The sequence below is a fragment of the Sparus aurata genome, chromosome 11, assembly GCF_900880675.1.
Source record: "Sparus aurata chromosome 11, fSpaAur1.1, whole genome shotgun sequence".
Classification (NCBI taxonomy): domain Eukaryota; kingdom Metazoa; phylum Chordata; class Actinopteri; order Spariformes; family Sparidae; genus Sparus; species Sparus aurata.
Genome location: NC_044197.1, coordinates 5762484 through 5777513, shown reverse-complemented (window position 1 = coordinate 5777513; position 15030 = coordinate 5762484). Strand labels below are relative to the sequence as shown.

General features: G+C 40.3%; 1 protein-coding gene across 3 annotated transcripts in view; it reads right to left on the bottom strand.

Annotated features, from left to right (window-relative positions):
- rab6ba (RAB6B, member RAS oncogene family a) overlaps nucleotides 1-15030 on the bottom strand; it is a 54517-nt gene that overhangs the window by 8473 nt on the left and 31014 nt on the right. Inside the window, exons 3-7 of one of the 3 annotated variants that reach the window (XM_030432926.1) lie at nucleotides 11029-11082; nucleotides 10525-10660; nucleotides 9811-9922; nucleotides 3700-3793; nucleotides 525-591 (exon numbers count right to left, since the gene is read on the bottom strand). In XM_030432926.1, the coding sequence (XP_030288786.1) occupies nucleotides 525-591; nucleotides 3700-3793; nucleotides 9811-9922; nucleotides 10525-10660; nucleotides 11029-11082 (463 nt within the window). The remainder of the gene's footprint in view (nucleotides 1-524; nucleotides 592-3699; nucleotides 3794-9810; nucleotides 9923-10524; nucleotides 10661-11028; nucleotides 11083-15030) is intronic. The other 2 variants (XM_030432927.1, XM_030432928.1) reach the window with 2 other exon arrangements.

The following is a 15030-nucleotide window of genomic DNA, read 5'->3' as shown; positions in this document are numbered from 1 at the left end:
AAATGTAACTTCCGGAAGAATAAAGTGTTGATTGAAAGAATACAAGCCCTGAAAAAATCCCCCACAGGTGGAGGTGTGACACGTCTCAGGTGACAGCAACAGATATGAGGTGCCAGTAAGCGGCATCCCAGCCTGAGACTCCTGTCACTGGTTTAAATGAGCAAACCTTCCCACCCACCGTAGACAAAACTGCAGGCGCCAACTGTCTGACCGACCAGCCGCCCACTCCTGCACTCGTCAGACAACCAGTGCTGAAAAACAGTTTGCCAGAGCGTCGTGCTGAAAACACATTTAATTGGACAGGTAGCTGACACCTATTTGAATAGGTGCCAGTATGCAGAGTTCACGTCTGGAACTTCTTTAATTTAAAAGCGAGCAGTGAATGATGCTATCACACGGAGATTAAAATGAGAAAATGCTTCCTCCGAGCTTGTTAATATGCGGTTCACATATTACCAAAAGAGGGTTTCTTTCATATCATAAAAAAAGGGATTTTCGTGTTATGTAAATAGGTCAAAGGATACTCCCTACTTTGCTTGTTTCTTGAATACTTTCCATTCCGGGAAGAGCAGCTGCCACACGCCGAAACAGCTGGAGAGGAAGAGAACAGAAACACAATGACGGCATTTTGACTTCAGACTGCATGAACATGAACACAACATCAACACTTAGCCTTTTGGCCTTTTGATACACAGGTAATCAACTCATCATATCAAAGAACAAAATAAATAGAGAAAGTGAATTAAAATAAAATCAGGTATAAATAACAAAAACATGTCAAATCCATCTAAACTTTGGCTAAACACACAACAAAAAAGTCATGTTTACATGATGATATGGCTATTTTTTTTTTTATGTTAAGCCATGTCAATAGGAAGTCTTACACATTAGTCTCAAAGCTTAAATTTGCTGACACATCCTCTCAGTAAGGAGCGATGACACAGCCGAACAGTGTGAACACTGCAGCCTTTGGAGGCAGCCTGCACTGTTTTTTTGCAGGTTTCACACCACTGTGTTCCATCCTGTCCACAGTCCTGAAGTATGAAGGTGAAGAATGGCCTCCTCTGTCTGCACTGCTACTGGCTGCCAGCAACACCATCCACTGACAGACACAATACAGCCTCCCTTCATCTCTCTACTTATTAACTTAACAGACAGTCGTTGTTTCCGAAGACAAACATCTGTTAAGAGACAAATTGCTGTTTGTTGAACCAGGCTGCTTCTCTTTGTGTCTGCAACCCTTAGATTGCTTCACTAAAAGGAATGAATATGTGCACCATTCAGTCTCAGTGAGATGCTGGTTGTGGCAGCATGGACCTACCTAGCAAGAAATACTGCGCTCTGAGCTGTGTGACATGTGCTTCTTCTGTTTGTGTCTTGTACAAATACAAAAGGCCGCACATGCATGAGCACTTGGACACAACACATATTCCTGCTGCCAGTTTCATGATATGCCTCTAATGCACAGTCAGTGTCAGTACTGTGCCTGGAAACGTAAATAAACAAATTGATTCACTTCCTGTCTCAACAACCATGGTATAATGAACATTATCAGATGTTTAAGTAGTCAAGAATTGATCTGATCCATATTAATGTTCAAATATTCATGTCCAAACATGTCCTTAACCCTTTCATGCATGAATTATTAAATCACAAAGTAATACGTTTGTTTTCACTTTGAAACAAGTGACAAAGTATGAAACCATCACCTGTAACTTTTTTTTGTTGAAAATGTTTTGTTCTCAGAAAACCGGACAGGTAGAAACACTATTTTTCAACATAATGTTTGACACCATTTTAATCAGATTTTTAAAGGTACAGTGTGTAATATGTAGTGGCATCTTATATAATATTCGTAAGTGTCATGACTGTAGATCTGTTTGTTGTGTTCTTGTCTGGTTTTGTCTTGTGGTTTCTTGTATTTGATTTCCATGTCTTTGTATCTTGTCTTGTGTCTTGTTTTTCCATGCCCTCATGTGTCCTTTAAGTTCTCCTGTGTATTTTCCTATGTTCCCTCTGGCTCCCTCTGTCTATTGCTTTGTTCCCTTCATGTTCTCATGTGCTCCTCCCCTTCGTTATCTCACCTGTCGGTCCACCTCACCTGTTCCTCGTTTTGTCATCAGTGTCTGTGTATTTAGTCTCTGTGTTCCTTTCACTCCTTGTCTGGTCATTGTAATTGTCAGCCTCTGTCTCGTCCATGTTCCCGTTCATGTGCCTGCTCCTGTCTGTTCCTTGTTCCCCCACGGTATGTGTTTTGGATTTGAGTTTTGCATTTTTGATTTGAACTTTGGTTTTGATTTGTACTTTGCTATTTGGTTTGTACTTTGCTATTTGGTTTGTACTTTGTCTCTTGCCCCCGTTTTGTCTGCTCCTGTTTTTCATGTTCAGCTTTACAATAAAGCTCGCTTTTTGTTTCCCATAGCCTTGCCTCTCGTGTGTAACTGCATTTGGGTCCACCTTCCCCTTTCCTTAGTCTTCCCTTTAACCCCCCGCCTGACAGTAAGTGTGTTTTATTTAGTGTATAATCACCTGAAAATAAAAGTCGTTTTCATGATCTTAGAAAGAGCCGTTTATATCTTAATAGGTAGCGGGTCTCCATCCACTGAGGGCGCCATGTTGCACCAGCATGTTTCTACAGAAGCCCAGAATGGACAAACCTGGCACTAGTGAGGGCCATTTGCTTTTATTGGGACCGCCATGAGGGCCACCGTAGTTTCGCCAACGTCTTCGGAATGGGAGGGGTGATCAAGTGAGTGTTGCAGTCAGGAAACTCACCGCTAGATGCTGCTAAATACTCGATAATATCAATATATTGTATTTATTATACAGTTATACAATATATTATATTAAACACTATACTTTTAATAATATCTGTCTTGTGCATCTTTTTTCATTGACAGAAAATGCATACACTAAAGTGGATTTTTTTTTTTTAAACTTTTTTTTTTAATCTGTTTTCTGAAACTAACACGATTTAACAGTCATTCCAGAGGTACCTGGTGCATCTCCTCTGCCCTCCGCCATTTTGAATTTATGATGTCATAACTCAAACTGTCGAAGCTACATAGATCATATGTAGATGGAACTGAAGACAAGGTTTTGGGTGTTCATCACCGTCTGACGACTGAGACGTGATACTCTTTCTCATTATATGCAGATTAGGGGTGTCCGTTATACTAGTGCAAGCAAATATGTTCAGCCTTGTGGATCTTCTGTTCAACAGTTCATCTGGTTTCCCTTTTTATACTCTTCTTGAAGTAAATGGATTCTTTTTATCCGCTTTTTTACAGTTATATGTACAGACTCTAGTTACACGTTAACATCACTCCTATTTTAACTTGTAATTTATTTACCAGAAAAGGGGGCAAAACCCACAGAGCACGAATTGAATTTGAATGCTAACATTGTTATCTTTTGTTTTTCAAGTTTTCTTCGTGCATCACGATAATAGTGTAATTGGAAATTTGTTCGGCCATGATGACTGTGTAGCAAAAATCTGTAATCTCATGATCTAACCTATAGGAGGAACCTGTAGTGTAAATATGAACCTTCTGTGTCTTCATCCAGCCATGTCCCGTGTGATAAAATCACCACTATCATAACCTGTAGTTCTATTTTCATTCATAATCAGTCAAAAGACATAACGGCCTGCATTTCTATGAACAACTCAACATCTCTAAAAACGCTGTCTGAACTCACCTGTTTGACGTTGTAACCTGTTTTGGCGCTGGTCTCTATGAACATGACGCTCAGCTCTTTAGCCCTCTGTTCACCTTCCTCAATCGTGATTTGCCTGTGAAAAGAGGGGAAATATCATCAAACCAGTTTACAGCATGTGGACGCAAAGCAGAGGCTGCTTTTCTCATATTACCTTCAACAAACAGACTCTACACAATGCCACCTATCTGCAGCTAAAGCTCCTGTTATTCTAGGCCAGTGAGGATACACCAGACTTAATTAGCTAACGAGTGAGGAGGATTAATTACATTGTCCAGCAACAAATTAATAACAACCAATTTGCATTACAATTTAATGACTCAGGCAGTGGTTGTTTGGCTCTCGCTGTGAAACAGAGACTGTGTCAGGTGTCCATTAACACAGACAGAGCGATCGGTACAGTCCTGCTGACTCCACAGCCAGCAGGTTCATTAAGACGACGGGCTTAAATCAACCTGCCTTCAACGGCTCTTCTGGGAAAACCATGACGTAATCAGTCTGTCCTCTTTGTTCCTCTCCACACAAAGAGAATCTTAAAAATACCACTTCTTTACTTTCAACTTACCGTAAGTGGTGGAACGCCTGTCTCTACACACTCCTTTTGCGCAAAGCATCAAACAGGGCAGCATTATATAAACCTAAACCTCTCCTCCTGAAATAACTCCTTTGCATCAAAGAACACAAGAAAGAGAAATCCAGTCTTTAAGAGATGGTAGATGAAGTTTCTGCAGCGAGAACAGAAAACACTGCACCGGCGATGTATTTACATAATAACACCACCTGACAGAGCTGGTACCAGTGCCGCTGTGGCTATTTCTGGATGCATGTGTCTGAGTTCCAACTTAAACAGCACCGACAGTTATTCATCATCAGACAGGCAGTTGGCAAGAAAACTGCATAATGAATGTGCAATATGTGGCATCCAAGCAACTTTCACGCACGCTTGTGGGCATTTGGAGCTGCAGGACTGCTGAAATAAGACGTCAGCTCTCAGTATGCAAATAAGGGGGATGTACTTTTTATTATGAACTTAAGAGGAAATAAGTAACAAAAAGATACATTTTATCTTTGCTTACTTATCTTTTTTTTTTTTTTTGGTACCTCCACCAAGGAGGCTATGTTTTTGCCAGTGTTTCCTTGTCGGTTTGTTGGTTTGTCAGCACGATTAGACAAAATCTACTGAATGGATTTCTACATAATTTGGACGGGAGGTGGGTCCCCTGCCCAGAATAGACCCCATAACCATTGGTGCTGATCCAGGAAATTAGTTCTCACTAACATTGTCAATCTCTTAGGTTATAATGAATGGACACTGATGAATAAACCAGGAGTATGTTAGTAAATCCAGCAGGTTTAATTATGTGTCATGCGATGACTTCGGCTTGGTCGAATTAAAGGCGGCTGTTGGGCCTTGGCGGCAGTATGGGCTCTGCTGCGTGCACTCTAACTTGTCATGTAATCACTCATTATACAAGATCTCATTAAACATATACTTAACTAGACCAGGTGGTTCTTTATTTTTAAGGATGCTCCAAAACAAAGTGATAAGTACCCGTGATACGAACGGTGATCTTTGATTTTTCAATCAGATTTTCATTTGCTCATGAAAGCTATACAGATATATACGATATTGATAAAAGATTAAATTACTTCATATAGCACGGTTGCATATATTACTTGTACAATATCTGTACAAAATAACTGCAATATGATTTTTTTTTTTGCATTTTGTTCAGCCCTAACATGTAGTGTGAAAGGTGTACTGACAGACCCGCAGAGAATTATCACTCTCTGTAGTTGCTCTCTACAAAGCTTGAGGCGTTTTTAAGTTCATTATATTGGTTTTACGGCCCCAAACGTCACCGCTTCAGTTCAGCAGCAGCCAGATCTCTACAGTGAAAAAGCTCTGATAAACCCAGTCTGCGCTATCTGCTCAGCATCAAACAGCAGACAAGACACAGCTAAAGACGAGCTGGTGAACACAGTGGAGCCAAATATTTCCCTCAGGAATCAGTGCAGTGGATTTGCAACACATGCACCATAACTTTCACAACACAACTTTTTAAGATTTATATTTACTTTATATGATGACATGACGATATTGTGTTTACAGCTTGTTGAGAAATGGTCAAAAATATCCATTTATTTAAGTTTACCAGAGCCGTATTTATCACAGGGATACTGAATTATTCTGTGTTATCTGTGTGTTTATTTTGTATACTCAAAGCACAACAATATATTTTTGAAATAGCGATAATAATCTGAATTCTCCTCTACAATAAATCACTTTAAGCCGTGTGAAGACTCCAGATCATTGAGGCTGATTGTAAGTGAAAGTACATTCATTTTAAAACTGACTTTATCATGTATTGTAGCAGCAGTGTAACAGGAAGCAGACGAACAAGACATTCAATCTATACACTGACTTAACAGTTTTAAAAGTCCCAGAGCTATTTCCTGTCAGCGCACCGCACATCAGGCTGCACTTGGTTGATGCCGCCTGGTGCGCGGTGCTCACTAGATTTTCCTCATACATGGCTCCAGGGACTCTGCAGCACCTATACTGAGCATACTTCAACTCCCTGTTGCACTGAGCATTCTGAGAAGCTCTGCGATGCATGAATGAACAAAACAACAAAACCCAATACCCATAAATCTCTGCTTCTTCTCAAGTAATGTCAAAGGAAGGCTTGGATATGTCAGTGGTGATATAGTGTAAGACAATGTAGCTAAACTGCACCACTGACTTCTTTTCAGATGTTTTTAAAAGGTCCAGACACACGCACTGCCACCCAGAAACAGATTTAAGATGTCACACTATATTGCCGCCAGAGGTTTGATGACTTTGAACTCGTTTTTCAATGTCAGCTACATTATTTACAGTCCTGTCAGATCATGTGCCAAGTCATTTCATCACACACTGGCATACGATGCACATGCTCTACTTATTCTTTTTCATTTGATGTATATTTCTACATTGTCACAGAGTGAAACAGTCTCTGCAAGTGCAACCACAGTGTCTATTTGATTTGCCTCAATTAACTTTGCAATAAATTAAATAAAATAGATTAAAAATCCAGTTTCAGAAGGATTGGTCGGGACACACTGCTGCTGGAAACTGGAGCACAGAAAAACTATAGCGCATTGAAAAATAGGAACGAGCCATTTTGATTTTTCTGCACTAATCTTGGCAAAAACCTGTCAGGCTCACACGCACATGCATGCACGCACACACAGCAATTAGGCTGATTTACCCTCTAAGAAGAAGCAAATTAGGAGAGGCAGCTGTGGCGATGTTAATGCAGTAAATAGCCTTCACTGCTTTACCATGAACATTTACTGGGGATTTTACTTCCAGACCACGTTAAGACCAAACTAAATTGCAGGTAAATTACCCAAAAATAAAAAGCTGAATGGTTCAGTAGTTTTAAAGAGCTTTTCTAGAAGCCAACACTTTCAAAATTATTTCACTTAGGACATCTTATTCTGTGGATTAATATAACAACTCATCTAGCAAGACAGATTTAGACGAAACATAAGACAAAAATCTTTATTTTGCTAACCAGCTAGCTTGCAGTTCACTACACCACACAATCTCAGTTTCAATGTGCAAAGCTTTTGCCTCTGGTCTGTTGTTATGGTAGCCATCTTATTGACAGATCCTGTGAGATAAATCCTAAAAACTGCCACCACCAGCAGTTTACCTGCTTTTCCCTTCAGTCTGAGACACAAGTATGCCAAAGGGAATTTCTTTTTGCAGCTCCACTTGTTAATGCAGTGAATGTTATTGTCGCCGCATGGACAAATAATGCTGACAATAACAAATTGAATTGGTGCATTTGTGTGCATAATCTATGCATGGTTACGATAATTGTGAAAATGCTCTCCTGAAGACTTCTACAAACCTGACTTCAGTTAGGCTGCAAATTTGAGGGGTGGATAAAGGTGAAAGAGGACGGCTGAGCATCCACCATCGTTGTCAGCAGAGTGTTTTCTTAAGATCACACTAAGATCAGTCAACATAAACAGAATGTAGATGGTCAGCTGTTTCAGAAAAATGTGTCTCTAACAAAAGAAACAGACCATAAACCAAAACAGCTGTCCAAACAGAGATAATGGAAATCCCAGAGGGCTGTCATTACTTAAGACAGCAGAACAGCAAAAAGATATAAGGAAGATGGATTAATGGACCACATCAAGTGTTCGTCAGCATCTTGAATGTAGCTCAGAATTATACAACTAATTACAACTAATGAAAATACGCAACCCACCGCATATGTAAAAGTAATGTTAATGATAGAACAGTGTTAACTGTCGTCTGCAGTCATGCTAACGGCTTTGTAAGACTGTCATTATGCACAGCAGAGCTTTGAGAAAAATGCGAACGTCAGCATGCTAACTTGCTGATGTTTAGCAGGTATATTGTTCAACCATGTTCACCATCTTAGTTTAGCATGCTAACATTTGCTGATAAATGCACCTTAGTGTAAACTTCACCAAAGGACAAAAACAGATGATGTGTTTTTGTCTTCAGTGCTGCAGCAGCAAATACACTTTTAAACACATACAGTGAAAAAAAAGTAACCTAATTGTTGTTTAAAGTCACTATGTGTTAAAGGTGCAACATGCAAGAATTTCATTAAACCATTTAAAAATTAACTTAAAAATAATCAACAAATGGTGACGAAACAGTGTTCACATCATGTTAAAGACAACTTTGCATTGAGGTAACTAGATGACGGCAGCAATAGTTAGCAGCAGTTAGCGGTTACTCTGGTTAAATGCTGCCCCCTATTTGCTTGGAATATGAATTCAACAGTTGGCTAATTCTATTTATCCTTAAACTATGTGGAATCAGCTGCTACTTTGGACGGGTCTTTCTTTTTCAAAGTGATAAAAAAGAAAGACCCGTCCAGTTGCATCTCCAGTCACTTTCTGGTAAAAAAGTGAACATATATTAGGGAATAACAGTGGTGCACTTAGTTTTCAACACTTGCTAAAGCATGCCAGGAAAAGGAATTTTACATAAGCCGGTGATTTGTACAATTTTGTTTAAATTGGGAAAATGGCCCAAAGCCAAACCAAACTTAACACTGCACACTCTGCTCGGGATGGAGAGGATGGATGGAAGGTTAATAAGCGGGATGCATTCAGGTCATTTTGTGGACAAAGGGGATGGAGAGGCAACATCAGGGGATATTTCCATATCAGTCTCACATTTCACTGATAACTTTACATCTGTGATATAGCTCAAACAAAGATTTAATGCACTGATGCTTTTTTGGCACAATCACAGAAGCCATTTTATGGTTCAATTCGCCCTTTAGTTTTCTCATGAATAAATATTTCTATACATTTCTGCCTCATGTCTTTTCCTTTATACCCTGCTGCTCCAAGCAGTTCCTTCGGAAAATCAATTTTTCTCCTCAGCTTTATCAAACCTGTTTCATCAGCCTTCTTTCCACTCAAAACACCACCTATCAGTTATATGTAAATACATACTGTATATGTATATATGACAAAAGAATTCCCTCATGCACAGCAGGAGGGTCGGAGGAGGGTAGATCACTGCATAATTTCCCCAAGCAAGCAATCATTTTCTCATTTCAAAGCAGTAAAAGCAGCTGAGTTGTTCAATGTTCCATCACAATTACTACAACAACATAATATAACCATTTATGCTAATGAGCCTATTTGTTTTGATATTTGATCTATAAAGCAGCAACCGTTCTTCTCTCATACCTGTCTCCATATAACACTCAGGTGGTATGAATATTAAATTCGCATGGTAATGTGTTGAGGAGTTATTGGTGTCAAGACAGTCAGTTCGGTCTCATTAATATACAGATTCATTCAGCAAGACACTCCGACATCTAATCAAATCATCACTGTGTAGAGGAGCCTGCGGAGTCGGCCTGACGTTTTTGTCGTGTTTTGTTCTCGAGGTATTGTGCTCTAAACGTTCCTGCAGACTGACAGACTGACACTTTGCACATAATGGTTGCCATGGTGCCAAGACCTCAAAGGAAATGCTGAGTAAAAAGGTAAAATGTGATACCAGTACTGACGTCTGAGTCAGCAGTAACTACATACCTCTTATCTGCCAGGTCTGTTTTATTGCCGACAAGCATGATGATGACATCACTTCCTCTCTCCGTTCTAACATCCTCGATCCACTTTGACGTCTGCTGGAATGAATTAACATCTGTTTGAAGAAGGGGAGAAACAAAGCAGAGTCAAGTTAAAGAGGCTGTTTGTGAAACTGCAGTGACATTCAATGCACTGACACCTCTCCAGCTGTTACCGCTCCAAACACAACCATTAACATTTCAAATGGATTTTTACACAAACACGCTATTGTTTTTTACGACAGCTGGCAGGAAATAATGAGAGAAATGATGATATAAAATGAGTCAGACATTGTGCAGTACATTATAACTGATGCAAGAAGATACAGAGAAAAACAAATGTGGTGGATAATATCAAAACGGTATCAGCTATAGGTGACTGTATACAGTCCTGGAATTGCACAGTAGATCCTCTGCTCTGCTCTGTAGCATGTTAATGTTCTTCTTTTTGACCTTGCCACATCCACTGAGTATGCAGGCTTTCTGGCATGCAGGCTAAGGGTCTTATTATACTCTCGGACTGGGAGGTTGATGAGACACACAAGACGTGGGTCTTTTTCAGAGTGAAAAAAAGAGCACAGATTTGGGGGATGGTAAGCACAATTTTTCAATAAAAAAATCAGGAACATTATATCGGTCAGCAGCTGAGTGTAAGAAATACTTCATAAAGGACACTGACTTGTAATGTCGTAGACCACCACAGCCACGGTGGAGTCCCGTATATAACTAGGAATGAGGCTCCTGAAGCGCTCCTGTCCCGCTGTGTCCCAGAGCTGCAACCTCACCTGGGGTTCAGAGAGAGAAAGCTGAGGAGGCTGAGATAGTCAGAGAGCCTGGAAACAGAAGGCTCCCTACACACACACAAGCTTACACAACACACACACTGTCATAAACATTTACAGTAAGCTATGCATCTGAGCATACAAAACACAATAATCACATTCAGGCGTTATTTATGATGTTTCCAAAGTCGTACTGCTGCATGAAAGATCCCCCAAGATAAACAGAGAGGCAGACAGGTTTCATTCTATTCATCTACATATCAGAAGCCAATGTTTCAGTGCATGCACTATTGTAGTCATGACATCTTCTACAGTGTGTGTAGAGCTACTGCACTGCTGATGCACTGCAAACATTTAACATCTCGGTCATGGAACTGTACAGCTCTGAGTGAGGATCTTACCGTTCGATCTTCCAAGTACATGGTTTTCGACAGGAAGTCAATTCCAATTGTGGCCTAGTTTGGGGAAAGAAGATATCCATGGATCAACATCACTGTAAATACCTCTACGAGCAAAGACCAGAGTATTTACTGAGGAACTGAATAATGCAAGTTCATGATGCAGAGGGTGAAGAGGAGGAAGGAAGACTGTAAGATCCAACGTTCATGGATCAGACAGCACGTCAGCTCTTATCCTGCAAATATTCAACTTCAATATCAGGACGAGTGTATTTTTATTAACATATTGTGTATGCTGTGCATGGGTCTAACACTCAAATGGGCTACTTCAAATCATCCCACATTATCCATTTATAATAGCAATCTAATCATTGCCTCACTGTGTCACAGGGCAGATGGCACTGTGTTCCCTCTTCAAAGGATGTTTACTTTTTCCGCAGCCAAGCCCACCACGCCTTTCTGCTCTGCTGCCTGCCATCATATCATCAGGTGCTCTGGCTCGGACGATTCAAAACCTAGTAATCGATGTGCCACTGCAGATCTGAGTTTGTTTGTTTTTGCTGAAGCCAGTCATTTTGGACAAGTTTCTTATCTCACAATCACAAGAATTACTCCTTTAAACTAAACAATACACTGTTTTTTAAACATTAATGTCATTAGGATGAAAATCATTATTAGTAGTAACTATCATGTTAGTGGTTTCGCAGTCAAGGGCCATGTGTTGTAAATCTACCTAATATCATGTTAGGGCTGGGGAAAATTACAGAAGTTAAATAAATTAAGATCCATCAAGATAAATCGGTAATCACTTGATTATGGCATTGTGGGCCTCTGAATAGGAATCAAATCGATTCATTATTTGCTGACAAATTCTTATCCCTATACCTAAAAAAAACCAGATACACAGTGAGAGACATAAGAAATTGGAATGTGAGACTTCCAGTGACAGCTGGTTAGGGCAGATGTGGTTTGTGACCTCTTTATGTGTTGCGTCCAGATGTTTGCCGTGTGAGTGAACAGGTGAGGGGACGAGGGTGTAAAGGATGGTTGCAGGGGGAAGGACTGACTCAGGATTATACAGCTGCAAGTTCAAAGTCTGTAAGACCCCAGACTGCAAACTAAAGTAGTGACCAGCTGGAGCACATAACGCAGACTGGGCTGATGGGGAATTACCTGTCTGCACACATTTCCTACTTGTTTTGAACAAGTTTATGATGATAGATTTTATTTGCACATTTTTCATACATTTTTACCCATCTTTGATTAAGCAGTTGGTTGTATCTGCTGCGCTTGTCTATGTTAGGCAGCCCAGCAGGGTGCCCACTGCCCACTTTGACTGAACTGGGCATCAGCAGCTTGATCACGCACTCGTTTCCTTGGCGATGCCAGCTACCACAGAGGACTAACTCAGAGAGTCTGGCATGGAGACAGGACGTCATTTATTCACTTTTCTTTACACTCAGTCACATCAAGCCCTGTTAGGCTGAAAATAAACAGCCCTAAAAGGATTAAAGCACTTGTTACAAGATTACAGCGAGTGAAATAAAAATATTTTGGCTGTATCAGCTGCAAAACAGACAGGTGGATTATATTAACTACAAAAATAAATCCCCTATTTATTCTGGCAGATGCTTTTGTGTATTTCACAACTTTATTACTTTTTTGTCAGTGGAACGCACATGTGATAGAGGTTAAAGGCACTAATTCATCTAAACTGAGCCTCCATAACAGCTCATTAGAATATGGTAAGTACTGAAGATTTGGGTCACCTGAGAAAACATTGAAAATTGCTCATGTGGAGTGACATTATTGACACAATAGCTTGAATGAACAGACGTGTTGCAAGAGTTTTTCTTGGGGGATGGCAGAGGTGCTGTGGACTCTTTCTTTCTGGCCCCAGTTTTAAATATAGAAACCCCACACAGACAGCTATACATGAACAGATTAGATCACCAGAAATTATTAATATTCCTTTTAAATTTTTAACAAGCCCACACTGCTGGAAGACAGAGTCTCACAGCTCTCTGGCCCATTCTGCCAGAGACTAGGCCAAAAAAATGCTTTTAACACATCCGCCGGATTTCACTCACGGCATATTTTAAATGTATTTTTCATACTTTAACTAATATGGCTGTAAGATATTGGTCTTAAGATATTTCATCACATGGAAATATGAACTCGTTTCCAGATGCGGGGACATGAGGAGACATAGTTTTTGAGATGTATTAACATTTACTGCAGGAAACAGGAAACTATGTAGAATCAAAATAATGGAAGCAAAATCACTGTGATCGAGCCAGGCTGAATGAACTGTATTTTACTGAAGCTGTGCTTTTCAATCCTTGTCCTTGGGCTTGTCCTGCATGTTTTAGATGTTTCCCTGCTCCAACACACCTGATTCAAGTGATGAGCTCGTCATCGAACTCTGCTGAAGCCTGATAACGACCCATTAATTTAAATCAGGTGTGGTGGGGCAGGGAAACATCTAAGAAGTACCATGATTGAAGAACACTGTATGAAAACAACCATGTAAGCTGACCAAAACTGGTCAACTGAACATTAGTACAATTATTGTAAATGTCCATTTCTTTTCAGTAACAGTAACAAACTGGATTTTTTTTCCCCTGGCTCCCTGGGCCCTTTAATTTGCCATTTTCAATCCATCTTCCAGATGGCCTCAGAGTTTGTGTATGACTTGAACCCCCCCCACCCCCCCCCCCACCCCCCCCCCCCCCCCCCACCCCACTCCACGACGTGACCCCCCCACTCCACACACACACCTCAGACAACACACCTGGGGCAGGTACTTTCAAATCTGCTTTGTTTTGCCATAGTTTCCAGGTTCAACATTGTATTTCAGAGAAACGGTGTCAAACAGCCTGCAACAGGCTTTGAGGTATGATTTCTCTCGTTAAATGGGTGTGTTAGAGGAGTTACCCAGTCAGTGGCATAATGAATATCAGCCCTGTCATTAGGTTGCAGTCACATTTATGTAAAATCAACATTTGCCTCCTTGTCATTTCCATTTTTAATGAGTACAGGGGCAACAAAACATTTGCATCTGGTGGTGAAGCAAATCCACATTTTGGCTTGGCTTAACAAATCTTTTGTTTGTTTGTTTTGTTATGCAAGGAGGCTTCACTGCTGAGGGTTCAGTTGTCTGTACACATTCCAAAGAGATATCATTTTGTTACGGTCAGCCAATATTTTTGTTAACTTTTGGTTTCATGCACCTCCAAGGTCGGAAGTTTATTGTGAAACCTTGTTTTTCCATCAAGGTGTTCTGACCCCAAGCTTATCTGAGACATCGTAATTGCGAGTGTGAGCGGTCACACAAACTGTTATTCAATGTGATGTGTTTTCTGACTAACACTACTGAGTTCAACCAGAAATGAAAATAGAGGCACAAGTATTATCTTACTGAAACATGGGGGAGGTGTGTTGAGAAATACTTGAATAAAAAACACTGCTCCTCTTCTAATTTGGTATTAAAGTTATTCTTATTCATTAAATATTTACATTCGAACTGGAAATTTGGCTCACTGGAAAGCAACTCACTCCAGTGAATCCTGAATGGAAGTAATGGGATGATTAATGTGGAAAGTTTGACTTGTTGGAATAACCAAAGATCTTCAAACAAACGTATTATCCAGTGAAGACTCTCTACCATGCCTTCATGTCTTTATCGTGAGCACAGGCTTCACAGTTTAACTCACGCAGAACGAGGCCTGCAGGATAATCCAAACTAATTCATATTTGGGGGGGGGGTTGCACAGCTAGGATGTCGGATTTACAGCCAAACAGAAATGCAGCTTTTAGCTTTAATCACAGCGCATAAATTAATTAACAAATGTAGGGTTTGAACTTTGTGGAATTTCTGCTTTTAAGTAAGTAATGAATCTGAATACTTCCTCCGCCACTGCTGCTCCCACCACGACTTTTAAGGTCCTCCATCTGGCAGGGACGCTGTTAATCCAACAGACCTTGAGTCACAGTAAGCACACT